The sequence below is a fragment of the Nematolebias whitei genome, chromosome 23 (genome assembly GCF_014905685.2).
Source record: "Nematolebias whitei isolate Nwh7 chromosome 23, NemWhi1, whole genome shotgun sequence".
In the NCBI taxonomy this organism is placed as follows: Eukaryota; Metazoa; Chordata; class Actinopteri; order Cyprinodontiformes; family Rivulidae; genus Nematolebias; species Nematolebias whitei.
The window spans coordinates 6,730,756-6,742,268 of record NC_056520.1 but is presented as its reverse complement, the minus strand read 5'-3'; the positions used below and the strand labels follow the sequence as shown (position 1 = coordinate 6,742,268).

The 11,513-nt window shown below is 40.9% G+C and overlaps 1 protein-coding gene across 1 annotated transcript in view; it reads right to left on the bottom strand.

The window, feature by feature from the left end:
* LOC119429024 (interleukin-1 receptor accessory protein-like 1-B) overlaps window positions 1-11,267 on the bottom strand; it is a 114,468-nt gene extending 103,201 nt beyond the window's left edge. The window contains exon 1 of the mRNA XM_037696741.1: window positions 11,186-11,267. Within this exon, the coding sequence (XP_037552669.1) occupies window positions 11,186-11,267 (82 nt within the window). The remainder of the gene's footprint in view (window positions 1-11,185) is intronic.
* Between the last annotated feature and the right edge of the window lie 246 nt (window positions 11,268-11,513).

Sequence of the window (11,513 nt, the reverse complement as noted above, 5' to 3'; positions counted from 1 at the left end):
ACTAAAGACCTGATCACCTATGTGGACCAGCCTGGACCTCGGGACAACTAAAGACCCGATCACCTCTGTGGACAAGCCTGAACCTCGGGACAAATAAAAACCTAATCACCAAAGTGGACCAGCCTGGACCTTGGCACCACTACAGGCCTAATCACCTCTGTGGACCAGCCTGGACCTCAGGACAACTAAAAGCTTGATCACCAAAGTGGACCAGCCTGGACCTTGGCACCACTACAGGCCTAATCACCTCTGTGGACCAGCCTGCACCTCAGGACAACTAAAAGCCTGATCACCAAAGTGGACCAGTTTGGACCTTGGCACCACTAAAGACCTAATCACCTCTATGGACCATCCTGGATTTCAGGACATCTAAAGACCTGATCACCAAAGTGGACCAGCCTGGACCTTGGCACCATTAAAGACCTGATCAATTCTGTGGACCAGCCTGAACCATGGGACAAGTAAAGATCTGATCACTAAAGTGGACCAGCCTGGACCTCGGGACAACTAAATACCTGATCACCAAAGTGGGCAAGCATAGACTTCAGGACCACTAAAGACCTGATCACTTCTGTGGACCAGCTTTGACATTGAGGCAACTAAAAGCCAATATCTAAGGAATCTGAAGAGCATAGTAGGCTACTGATGGTCAGACATGTATATGCAGGTAGATACGTGTTTAACTAGCATGAGCCGGATTCCTGTTTCAATATGCACCGTCTATAAAAAGCCACAGTTCTATGACAATATTATGAAGAGGGATCTCAGATTTCAAGTCGCTTCATTTAAACAAAAATATAAAAATTACAGTATATTACTACAGTTTATGCTAGTTTACGACACAAGGTTTAGATTAGTTATGGTTGAAATTCTAAGCATTTTTTTAAAAAAGGATGTGACATATGAACGTTAATACAGAGGTAGATAATACCCAAGAAAGAGTTCCTTAAAATCAATCGTTTTTCATAAGATAATCAAATTTCTCTAACTTGTAGCAACCCAGAGGGGAGAGAAACGGCTTCAATCAATAGAAAACCAACTGACTCAGTTACACCAGAGGAATAAATGTCTAAGGAAAAGGTACAACAGAACCATAAAGTCTCCTTGCACAGGGCGCTGCTCTCACTAGGCCGTCTATCATCCTGGGTTGTGAGCTATCATTTAGCCCAATCTCCCGCTACTCAAACAGATACTCCAAGCGTGTAATTTAAAGAAGAAACATGGGAGTTTTGACACTGCTTTAAAACCCAAGAGGTACTATTTTAGGACTACATCAAAAGCGAAATTACAGATGCTTCTGCGGAAAAGCAATCCTACAAGAAGGAGACTTTTGGTAAAACAGCCTTTTGGTCTAATTATGAATAATTATACCGGATTGGAGGAAGTCACTAATCAAAGGAAGCGATAACATTTCCCGGTATTTGTGCAGGAGGTCGAGCGGAGTTGATTGGTGAACATGGAGACAAGCGGCAGCTCCGGCGAGATGTCGAATCTTGGGAGAATCATCATTTCAGCTGTGTTGAAGGCAGGAGATACAGCAGATGAGCCGATGCAGAATGCAGAGGTGTACCCACATGGATAATTCATGCGGCGAAGCCTCCGGTTAAATGTGGCATATTTTAGGGGCACGGTCCCATCGCACCCTTCAGGACTACAGCTTTATATCTCCATGTGGGTTTTTAACAGGGAGCCGACGTTCAAATAATTTACAAGCCCACTGTTGCTCATGTCGAAATTACCTTAACAAGATGACTAATGTTACTGTATTTACTTTTTAATTATCTTATATTGCACAATTATGGAGCGATTTTAACCCCCAAACCTAAGAGCTAGATTTTACTAAACTAAGCAGTGACCAGATTTTTTTTAATGTTTAAATCCTCTTTTGGGCTAAAGCTCATTAACATCCACACATGTAATCTTTTAAATTGGTACAAAACACCCCTGCCGGTAAAGTATGATCCATAATTTGCTAAGGAAGCCTGAAATGAACATATTACCTTTCAAGAGAGAAACACTAAAATTTGGGTAATACAGTATATTGTAATTGCCCGTTCACATGACTATAAAAAAAGAAACATGTAAGAGGTGAAAAGAAAACGATTATATAAGTATTTAAATGAGAATTATGGTAAGTTACTATTAGTATTGAATGTACTTTACATGCACGGTGTGATTAAAACACGTTTAAGCGAGATGTGCTTTAGGTAATGTTTTACTTGATTGACAGGTGTATAATCCAATTAGCTCCACCTACACTTCCACCCAGTTGCCCTCTCAAGAAATGTATCTATTTTTAATCCAATCACAGCAGAGGCTTCATCAACCCAAAAAGTCTACCAAAAATCCAAATATATTAAATGCAGTAAATTGCTTCAAGGCAAAAAGAATATCTCTGATTTATAAGCATCAATCGTGCGCCTAAAACTTCAAGGGAAGGTTCAAATCTTCTGAAGTGGAGTTGTGCAAAGGATGCGAATATATAAAAACATGAATATTCAATACGTTACCTGTTGTAGTTAGCTCTGCAAATGAGCTCAAGTTGAAGAAAGGAGCTTAATTATAACCGGATTGACAAGACAGTCCAATTGGGGCCAAGATAGATGTCCTAATGGTTCATTCTGGAACCAGTATCTCTATGGGATGTGACAGCTGGTGATTAGTTGGCAAACAACATTTGAAAGGGAGTATTAAAAATGTTTTAAACGTTTGCAGAGGTCCGTGATTTCAGCAGTCAGAGTCGTTGCAACGGTCTCAAACCCTCCTTAATTTAGTTTCTGTAATTCTAGGGATTAGAGCTGGAGTTTGACACCGGCATGGAGTCACTACTAGAATAGAACACATACAAAAAAAATTAAAATACCTGAAAGTCCAGGTCTAAAAACCATACCAATTACAATTATTTTAAATTAGAGTACCACATACAACACATTAAACCCCCACTGACAAACTATTACGTAGCAATACATCAATCTATAGCAATGGGGCTGTGACAGCACTGTTCGGTACCACGATCTTGTAATCCTGATGTTGCAGTTTCAAGACCAGGATGTGTCAGGAAGGGCATCTGGCATAAAACTGCCAAATCTTTCATGTAAGTCCGCTTGCTGTGGCAACTCCTGCAGAAGGGCACAGCCGAAATAAACTTACAGCAATCTGTAGCAATGGCCCAGACAACCAAAGACCTTGTATAACCTTTGACCTTGATTTGTGACCTTTTATTGAATCTGAGGTGATGTAAAAAACAAACAAACAAACAAACAAAAAAAAAAACAAGTGACATGCCGTGTAGTTGTGATACAGATTTGTGTTAAGTTTTGTTAAATTATCTTGAGCGGGTCGGAAGTAATGGTCCAGTCAAGCGAAGACCTAGTTTTAACTTTGACCTTGATTTGTGACCTTGAACTTGGAGCTGGAGTGATGAAAAGTGTACACACCTTCTGTTTAGTGATGATGCTTGTGTGTACCAAGTTCCATTTAATTATCTTATGCTGATCAGTTCTGGTCCAGATAAAGTTTACGGACGTACTGTATGTACGTGTGGAAACTATACGATAATATGTCCGTCTTTTGACGGGCGTATAATAAAAATGATTCTAATCTTCCCATATTCATTTCCAAAGTGTACTTCAGTAGATTAAATCATAAAACTGGGGATACAGGTGGATACAAAGCGGGTCGAGATGGGTACGATGTGGGCTGAGGTGGGAAACAAAATAATGTGCATGGCCAAGAGTACAGTTTTGGAAACCGTGCACACGTTATAGGCTGTGATTCTCAAAAATAGGCTGCTGAAAATGTGGCCACAAAGCTCGTTGCCTTTTAAGACGGCGGCAACTCGTTTGTTCTTGTTCTTGTTTGGACTAGCCGTTAGTTTGTCAGTTCTATCTGTTGAAGTCCACTTCTCCTAAGTGAGGTCACTGGAAAAAGCCATTTACACACCCCACTTCAAAACGTGAACTATGGCTTCAAAGTGCCTTCAGCTACACACTATAACCTATAAAACCCTTTTCCCCCAATAGTTGTGGTGTTGCAACATTATTATGGGTCGGGAAACAGAGACTCTTCTGCTCATCAATCAGATGATTGATCGCCATCAATCTCATGCGGTGGCCTGCGGTATACGTCTCCCATTTGAAACACCAACAGTAACCCCGACCGTCAGCGCTCTATATCTGTCTCACTTGTTGAGTGGCCAGCAGGAGGGAAACGACTCCATGTGGCAAGCCATTTTATTTCTAATACCACGAGTGCGATCAATCTCACCCGCGGTGAACGTGCGCCGCTGTGGAGGCAATCATTCAGCGTTTCTGACAGGTACGTGGTATTGACTGAGGGAAGATAAAGTGGCGGTGTGCGCGCACACGTCTGCTTTCGCACGTGTGCCTGTTGTGACAGATACATTCAGTGATTTAATTTCAAATTCCAGCTTTCAATCTCAGCTCAAAGCTAAATGTTTTAGTAAAAATTGATTCCGTATTGTAAACCTTAATGTCCCCAGCCTTTTTTCTTGAGGGTGGTATACATTCGATTTGCAGGAACTTCTACATTAATGTAGTTCCCTTGCAGGCATTGTGGCATTTTAGAGGGACACGATGAATGTTGTAACAAGAGTCACCTCTGCTGTGCTCCTTAGCCTCCTTCACCCCTCAGAATTTCTTGCTGACAGTTTCCTGCCATTTTTAACATCCCTTAATATCAATTATAAAGTCAAGTGGCCCGCTGTAATTGAATTTGTGCTGTGCACTGACGTCTCCTGTTAGGAGACACTGTCTTGTCCAATTACGAGGAGCCTTATTACTGGCCAAACTGTAAGTCGTCCTATTAATGTGGTGGTGGTGGAGATGGAGGGGGTTCTATCCTCCAGCTGACGTATTAATGCTGACATCTTCCCAGAGTCATGTGAAGCAATGGGTGTGAAGACTGTAAATTTAATTGACTGCAAGGATGTCCTTGATTCTTCCTACTGCTAAAACAGAATCACAAATGGGTGAAATGGGTGTTGTTGATCTGCGCACAACAATATTAGAAAACGTGCCATTTTAACAGATAATTATGACGATATAACGAGCATTAAATCCTTATTTTCTTATTTCTTTTTAGCACCTTGAATAATCTTGACCAAATCAGTTGTTGGCATCAAAGCAGTGAGTTCGAGTCTGTACAGCCTAAACATCATTCACTTTTGGTTGCATAAGTCCCAGTCCTGAAAAGCTCTAAAGTGACTGGTCTGAATGATTATCGGTCAGTAGCCTTCACCCAGATAGTCGCTAAATGCTTTGAAAAACTGGTTATGACTCACATCAAAACAACCATCAACATTAACGAGGACCCTCATCAGTATGCATACCGCGAGAACCAATCAACAGAGAATGCCATCTCCTCTGTGGTTCACACTGCGCTCAACCATCTGGAGCAGAAGGGACTCCTACATCCGTATGCTCTTTGTGGACTTCACATCTGCCTTCAACACCATGATCCCCCAAACCCTGATGGACAAACTATTCACACGAGGACTAAGCCCCTCCATTTGCAACTGGGTACTAGACTTCTTAACAAAAAGACCAGTCAGTGAGGATCCACAACTTCTCCTCCTCCACCATAACCCTCAGCACTGGCTCTCCTCAGGGATGTGTGTTGAGCCCCCTCCTGTTTACTCTGCTCACGTATGATTGTGCAGCTACCCATCCAGGCTGTCACATTGTAAAGTTTGCAGATGATACAGCGGTGGTGGGATGCATCACAAACAATGATGAGTCCAGCTACAGGCAGGAGGTGGAACACATGGAGAGCTGGTGCAGAGAGAATAACCTTCACATCAATGTGAAGAAGACAAAGGAGATGATTGTGGACTTCGGAAGGAACAAAAACACCTACACCCCCCTGAACATAAGAGGATCTGCAGTGGAAGTGGTCTCCAGCTACAAGTACTTGGGTGTACACCTGAACAACAACCTCAGCTGGAGCAACAACATCACCAGCCTGATCAAGAAAGCTCATCAGAGACTCTACTTCCTCAGGCGGCAGAGACGAGCTGGTCTGGGAAGCTCAGTCCTCACCTCCTTCTACAGGTGTGCAGTGGAGAGCATCCTGTGCTCCAGCATCAACATGTGGCATGGAGGCTGCACATCTGCAGAAAGAAAAGCTTTGCAGAGAGCGGTGAAGGCTGCACAGAAGTCTGTTGGAGTCAGTCTCCCCACCATCACAGATATCTACAACTCCAGATGCAGGAAGAGGGCCACCTGCATCATGAAGGACCCCACTCACCCAGCACACACATTTTTTGTCCCGCTCCCCTCAGGAAGGAGGTTGAGGAGCATTAAGTGTAGAACCACTAGACTGAGGAACAGCTTCTACCCTGAGGCTGTTAGACTCATGAATCTCTAACCAGAATAATCACTGTTAAAAATCACACCATGTTGCTGCTGATCTGTTTCATGTTGCTGCTGATCTGTTTCAATGTTGATGCGTTCATGCGTGCACATCTGCTCACACGGACTCATGTTCATGTTTGTGCTGTTCAATGTTTTATGTTATGAGTGCTTAGTGTATATTTAGTTGATGTTTTTCTTAGTTCATATCTTAGATGTTATTACTGTTTTTCTTATACATTTTATTGTTGGATGTAACTGGGACCCCGTGTACATAATTTCGCTCCACCACATGTACCACATGAGGTGCGAATGACAATAAAGAATCTCTGACTCTGATAAATGAAATTGATATTTTAACTTGTGTTATTTCTCAAATATGTGGATCCCACACCAGAACGTAACCTTCCTGCAATGTTGTCACTGTAAAACACTTTGGTCAAACCTGAGGGACGAATCTACAGATTTTTATGTAGAACAAATAAATTAATACAGCATAAAACTGCTATACTTTTGGAAAATGTCATCTCAACATCTCACAGAAAGTCAGTTTGGTGGTACTTGTGCCATTTGTTCCTATTCAAGTTTTCACTCTAGGAAAGCCAAAAGTCCAACTTCTGCCAACTTTTGCACCTCTGCCTTCACAAACTGCAAACCATGCTGAGCTTTGAACAACAAACCTGATCTAAAAAGGTCTGAGAATAAATTGTGCATTTTGGCACCAAAAGCATGGCAACAGCTTATCTCTTCGAGGATTGCATATCATGAGTTTTTAACTAAGATCATCTTATCTTATACCTGCAAATTCAGAGGGGGGGGGGGGGCATTCTGTGTTTACCTTACACAGCATATTTTATCCTTGGCAGATAATGAGTCTTACCTCAAAACTAACATTAGAAGTGACTAGTTATAACTTAGACCAGTTTCTTTCGTCCATGGGAAAGATTTTCCTATCGTCTAGCTTGATTGTGATTGGCCAAATGACTCGCGTTCCACCTAAGATGTTCTATTCTAGACAGAAACTTACCACCCCCCCACCCGAAAAAAATAACTGTTTAGATCTAGATGATTCACATAAATGACATTTTGTTTGAAATTGATGAATTTCCCCAAAAAGCGACAAGCTTGCAGGTATGTATTATGAACACAAGTACCATACATGGCACACTGTACATCTGTCGGAAAACTTTTCTACAGCAATGGCCCAGACAAGCAACAACTTTGTATAAGCTTTGACCTCGATTTGTGACCTTGACTTTAGCGCTGGGGTGGTGAAACGATTACGCAACACTGTCTAGCATTGGTACAAACGTGTATCAACTTACGTCAAACGATCTTAAGATGGTCAGAAGTTCTAGCGTGGACATGCAAAGACCTTGTTGTAACTTTGACCTTGATTTGTGACCTTAACCTCGGAGCTGGGATGTTGAAAAGTATACGCAACACTCCGTCTAGTCACGATGCATTCGTGTACATAGTTTGTTACGGTCGGAAAAGAAAGTTTACAAACGTACGGATGGAGATTATACCAAAATGCATCTACCTTTTGATTGGCGTATAAAAATGAGTTACAGCTGCTTTGGTCAAACTTTGTAAATAATATGTTTCACATAATTTAATGCTATACTAAAAGTTTTCATGAGATTTGTTAGCGCTTGGAGCATAAGCTGAGGATGAATTCCTGTTACTACCACTGTACAATGTTAGGACCATTTCTGTATTGGCTAAGGTAATTCAGCTGTGGCGGTCATCTTGAATAGGGATTAATCTAAATGGTAATAACTTCTAGACGCACACCTACTTCCTGACAGTTTCCTTAATATCTGTCCAATGGTTCAGGATATATTTTGCTAACAGTCTTGACTTGCCAAAGTTATAAGGAAAGATGTTGCACTACGTGTACACCTTGAAGTAAATGTTGGAAACGAATAGCTAAAACTACACCAAATTTTAGCTCAATATTTGTAAAATTAATGCCTACAAAAAAGCACCAAGATGCTTTAAAATGTACATAAAAACTAATTTCTGCAAATCAAAGATGGATCACCGCTGAGTGAAAATACACAACAGTGCATCCAAGACGTTTCACTGACGTGATGTGCTGAATTAAGCAAAAAAAAAAAAAAAAAAAGTAATTATTCTGTTTGCCCAACCATTCAAGCCATAATCAGCATTCTAGCGAAGAAGTACCAGCAGAGGACAAATGGTTATGTTCTACATATGCATGCCGAGGATTAGTATGGCAGATATGCATTGTGTGTGTTTTGCACTGTTCCACACCCCCACCCGAGCGAAAGTGCAGACAAAGCATTAATCAAAGACGAGTGTTTTGAATTTAATAATCTACAGATATTCGCAGTGCACACGCAGCACTGTGAAAAGGGTTCCCAGTGTTTGTACGTGCCAGCAGAACAGGAAAAGCCATTGAGACGGCAGAATCATGCTCCCTAAGGATGTCAGTCAAGTCACTTAATTCCTTTTAATAGGCTGACACATATTTGAAGGTACAAATGAAAAATACTATTTTCTCTCGAGGACTGCTATGATTTCCCACCACAAGTTATTTTCTCTCTACATTTTAAATGGAATTAACGTTTAAAAAAAGGTTTGGCCCCAAAAAGTAGCACCCAACAAAAACTAGAATGTTCTGCAGTATTTTACTCGTACTCTACACATGTCAAAAGAAAACTATAGTATACTGAAATTTATAATACAATGTGCGGTTTCATGTGACCAAACAAATCACAGGATTCCTCATAAACAAAGAAACCCTTTGAAAATATACCTGCAGCTGTTACACTGGGATACTTACCTTGCTGCCTCTTTCTGCTCCATAAAAATGAAAGCGAGGCAATTTAAACTTGGCTTTCATGGCCCTGAATCTCCTTTTTATACAGCATCTCTCTAACTTGCAACCAGCGTAGCTTCTAATAAAGCCGTGCAATCTAAAGAAAAGGAACAAAGGATGGGGGTCTGGCTCAAATGGGGTGTTTATTTATCAGTGGACACGTTTCAAATCCTTGCTCCAGGCAATGGCTCAGGAAGCATCGGAAGAGATAGCCCATGGGGGCTTCTGCTGGGAAAGCAAAAAATCCTTTGATGAGCCTTGGGCCATTCTTGCACCTGTGCCTAATATGCATGGGGAAAAACCCAGACGTAAGCAGTCACTGGATAGAGGCGGGAAAAAAAATTGCAAAAGACTGTGGATGCCATTGTGAATGTCGCTTTTATCTGCATCTACCTTGCTTTAAAACTATTATTTTGGCATCTTGAGGGGAAACAACCGCGGTAATGTGCAGGAACCACTTCAACCTTCAATAATGAACATGGTTACACCTTCAGGAATGGGCATCTAATGATTTAGGAGTTGCAACGTGGTTATTGATGCATCTTGAAACTTAAATGAATATGGGTTCCTTCACATAAGATACACTGTATTTATTTTCATGCCTAATGAAAGTCAAGATTACCGGTAATTTAGTTTAAGGTCTGTTCAGTTATTTCATATTTAAAAAGTGACTTATGTTGATGAGTGATACAGTATGAATACCGGAGGGAAGTTGAGTGTCCAAGTGAAAGGACCTTTTTGGTTTTTGAGGCCGGAAGAGAAGAAGAATAAAGCGATGAACATGTTCTCAGATCAAGTTGTTCCCTTGCCGTTTTGTTCCCCAAGACCTGCATTCAATACTCCAATAGGTATCTTGGTATTACACTAACAACACTATCCAGTAATGGTCAATCAGGTCATCTGGACAGTTGCTTTTTTGTGGAAAGACGTTCCACCCTCGATCCAGAGGGCTTCATCAGTCTGGAGTCCCAAGTAAACTGTTTTCCCCACTAAGCAGTACACTCCCTTAGTGGACCAACCAGTTTGCTGGTGATAAGATGGTTTCTGGGGGCTGGGCTGTCCTATCCCCCATTGACTCCTCCCAGGTAGGCAACCACAGCCAAAGTGGTTCAATACATCAAAGTTCATGCTCAGTCATCCAGGTACAAAATCCAATAATGGTCAATCAGCCCCCAGAAACCATCTTATCACCAGCAAACTGGTTGGTCCACTAAGGGAGTGTACTGCTTAGTGGGGAAAACAGTTTACTTGGGACTCCAGACTGATGAAGCCCTCTGGATCGAGGGTGGAACGTCTTTCCACAAAAAAGCAACTGTCCAGATGACCTGATTGACCATTAATGGATTTTGTACCTGGATGATTGAGCATAAACTTTGATGTAACAACAACATCAATTAGCATACAAGCTAATTTTGCATGTAAAATGCCTCAGAAAAGTTAATGAGATTATCATTGTTTTTATCACTGACAATTTATAAACAAATTAAATGTTTTAAAGTGCAAAAATTACTAAATGCAGTCGTGTTAGTACAGTTAGTCATGTTGGAGACATATAGTTAGCAATGAAAAGATGAAAAATGCGTGAAAACGCAGCTTTACTTCAACATGCTTCAACTACCGGACGCTACGGTAACTTTAATACCACTACCGGCTCCTGACAGCATCTACTCCTCTCACTCTTTAGCCTAATATTTGGTGGTACATGGGATATATTTAAAGCTGAAATCAGTTAAATAATGATAATAAAGAATGGTAAAAACCTCAAAATTAACATGTTAAAAATAAATTAAAAAACAGGCAGGGATATTTTTTCCCCAATCACTATTTGAGGTCTCCACAAGCAGCAGCAACTACTAAAGTATGTTTGTTGAATACAAAGTGTACAAAGTGTGCGTTTCTTACAAAAGAGTAGATTTGTATTTTCATTCAACAGAAGTGGGAAAAGGGAGAAAAAAAAAAAACTTACCTGAACCTCTTTTAGACACAACTTTCTGGCAATGGACCACAAAAGCGTGTAGCAAGATCAGGAGAGGGATGGGGGCTTGCATTTTTACCCAGTCCTAAAAGGAAACAAAAGATTTGAGTCATCATTCACTAAATCCATTTGAACCTCAAAAGGATACATAATTAAGAGCTAATAATCCAATTGAACATCCAGAATACCTTCAAACCTTCAGATCTTTGTGTGCAGGAATGTACTGTCCTCCATAAACAGAACTAAACCGTAAATGGCATGTGTTGAGATGAATCCCTTTGCTGCTTTGTAAACTACCTACAACACTAACTACCGTATT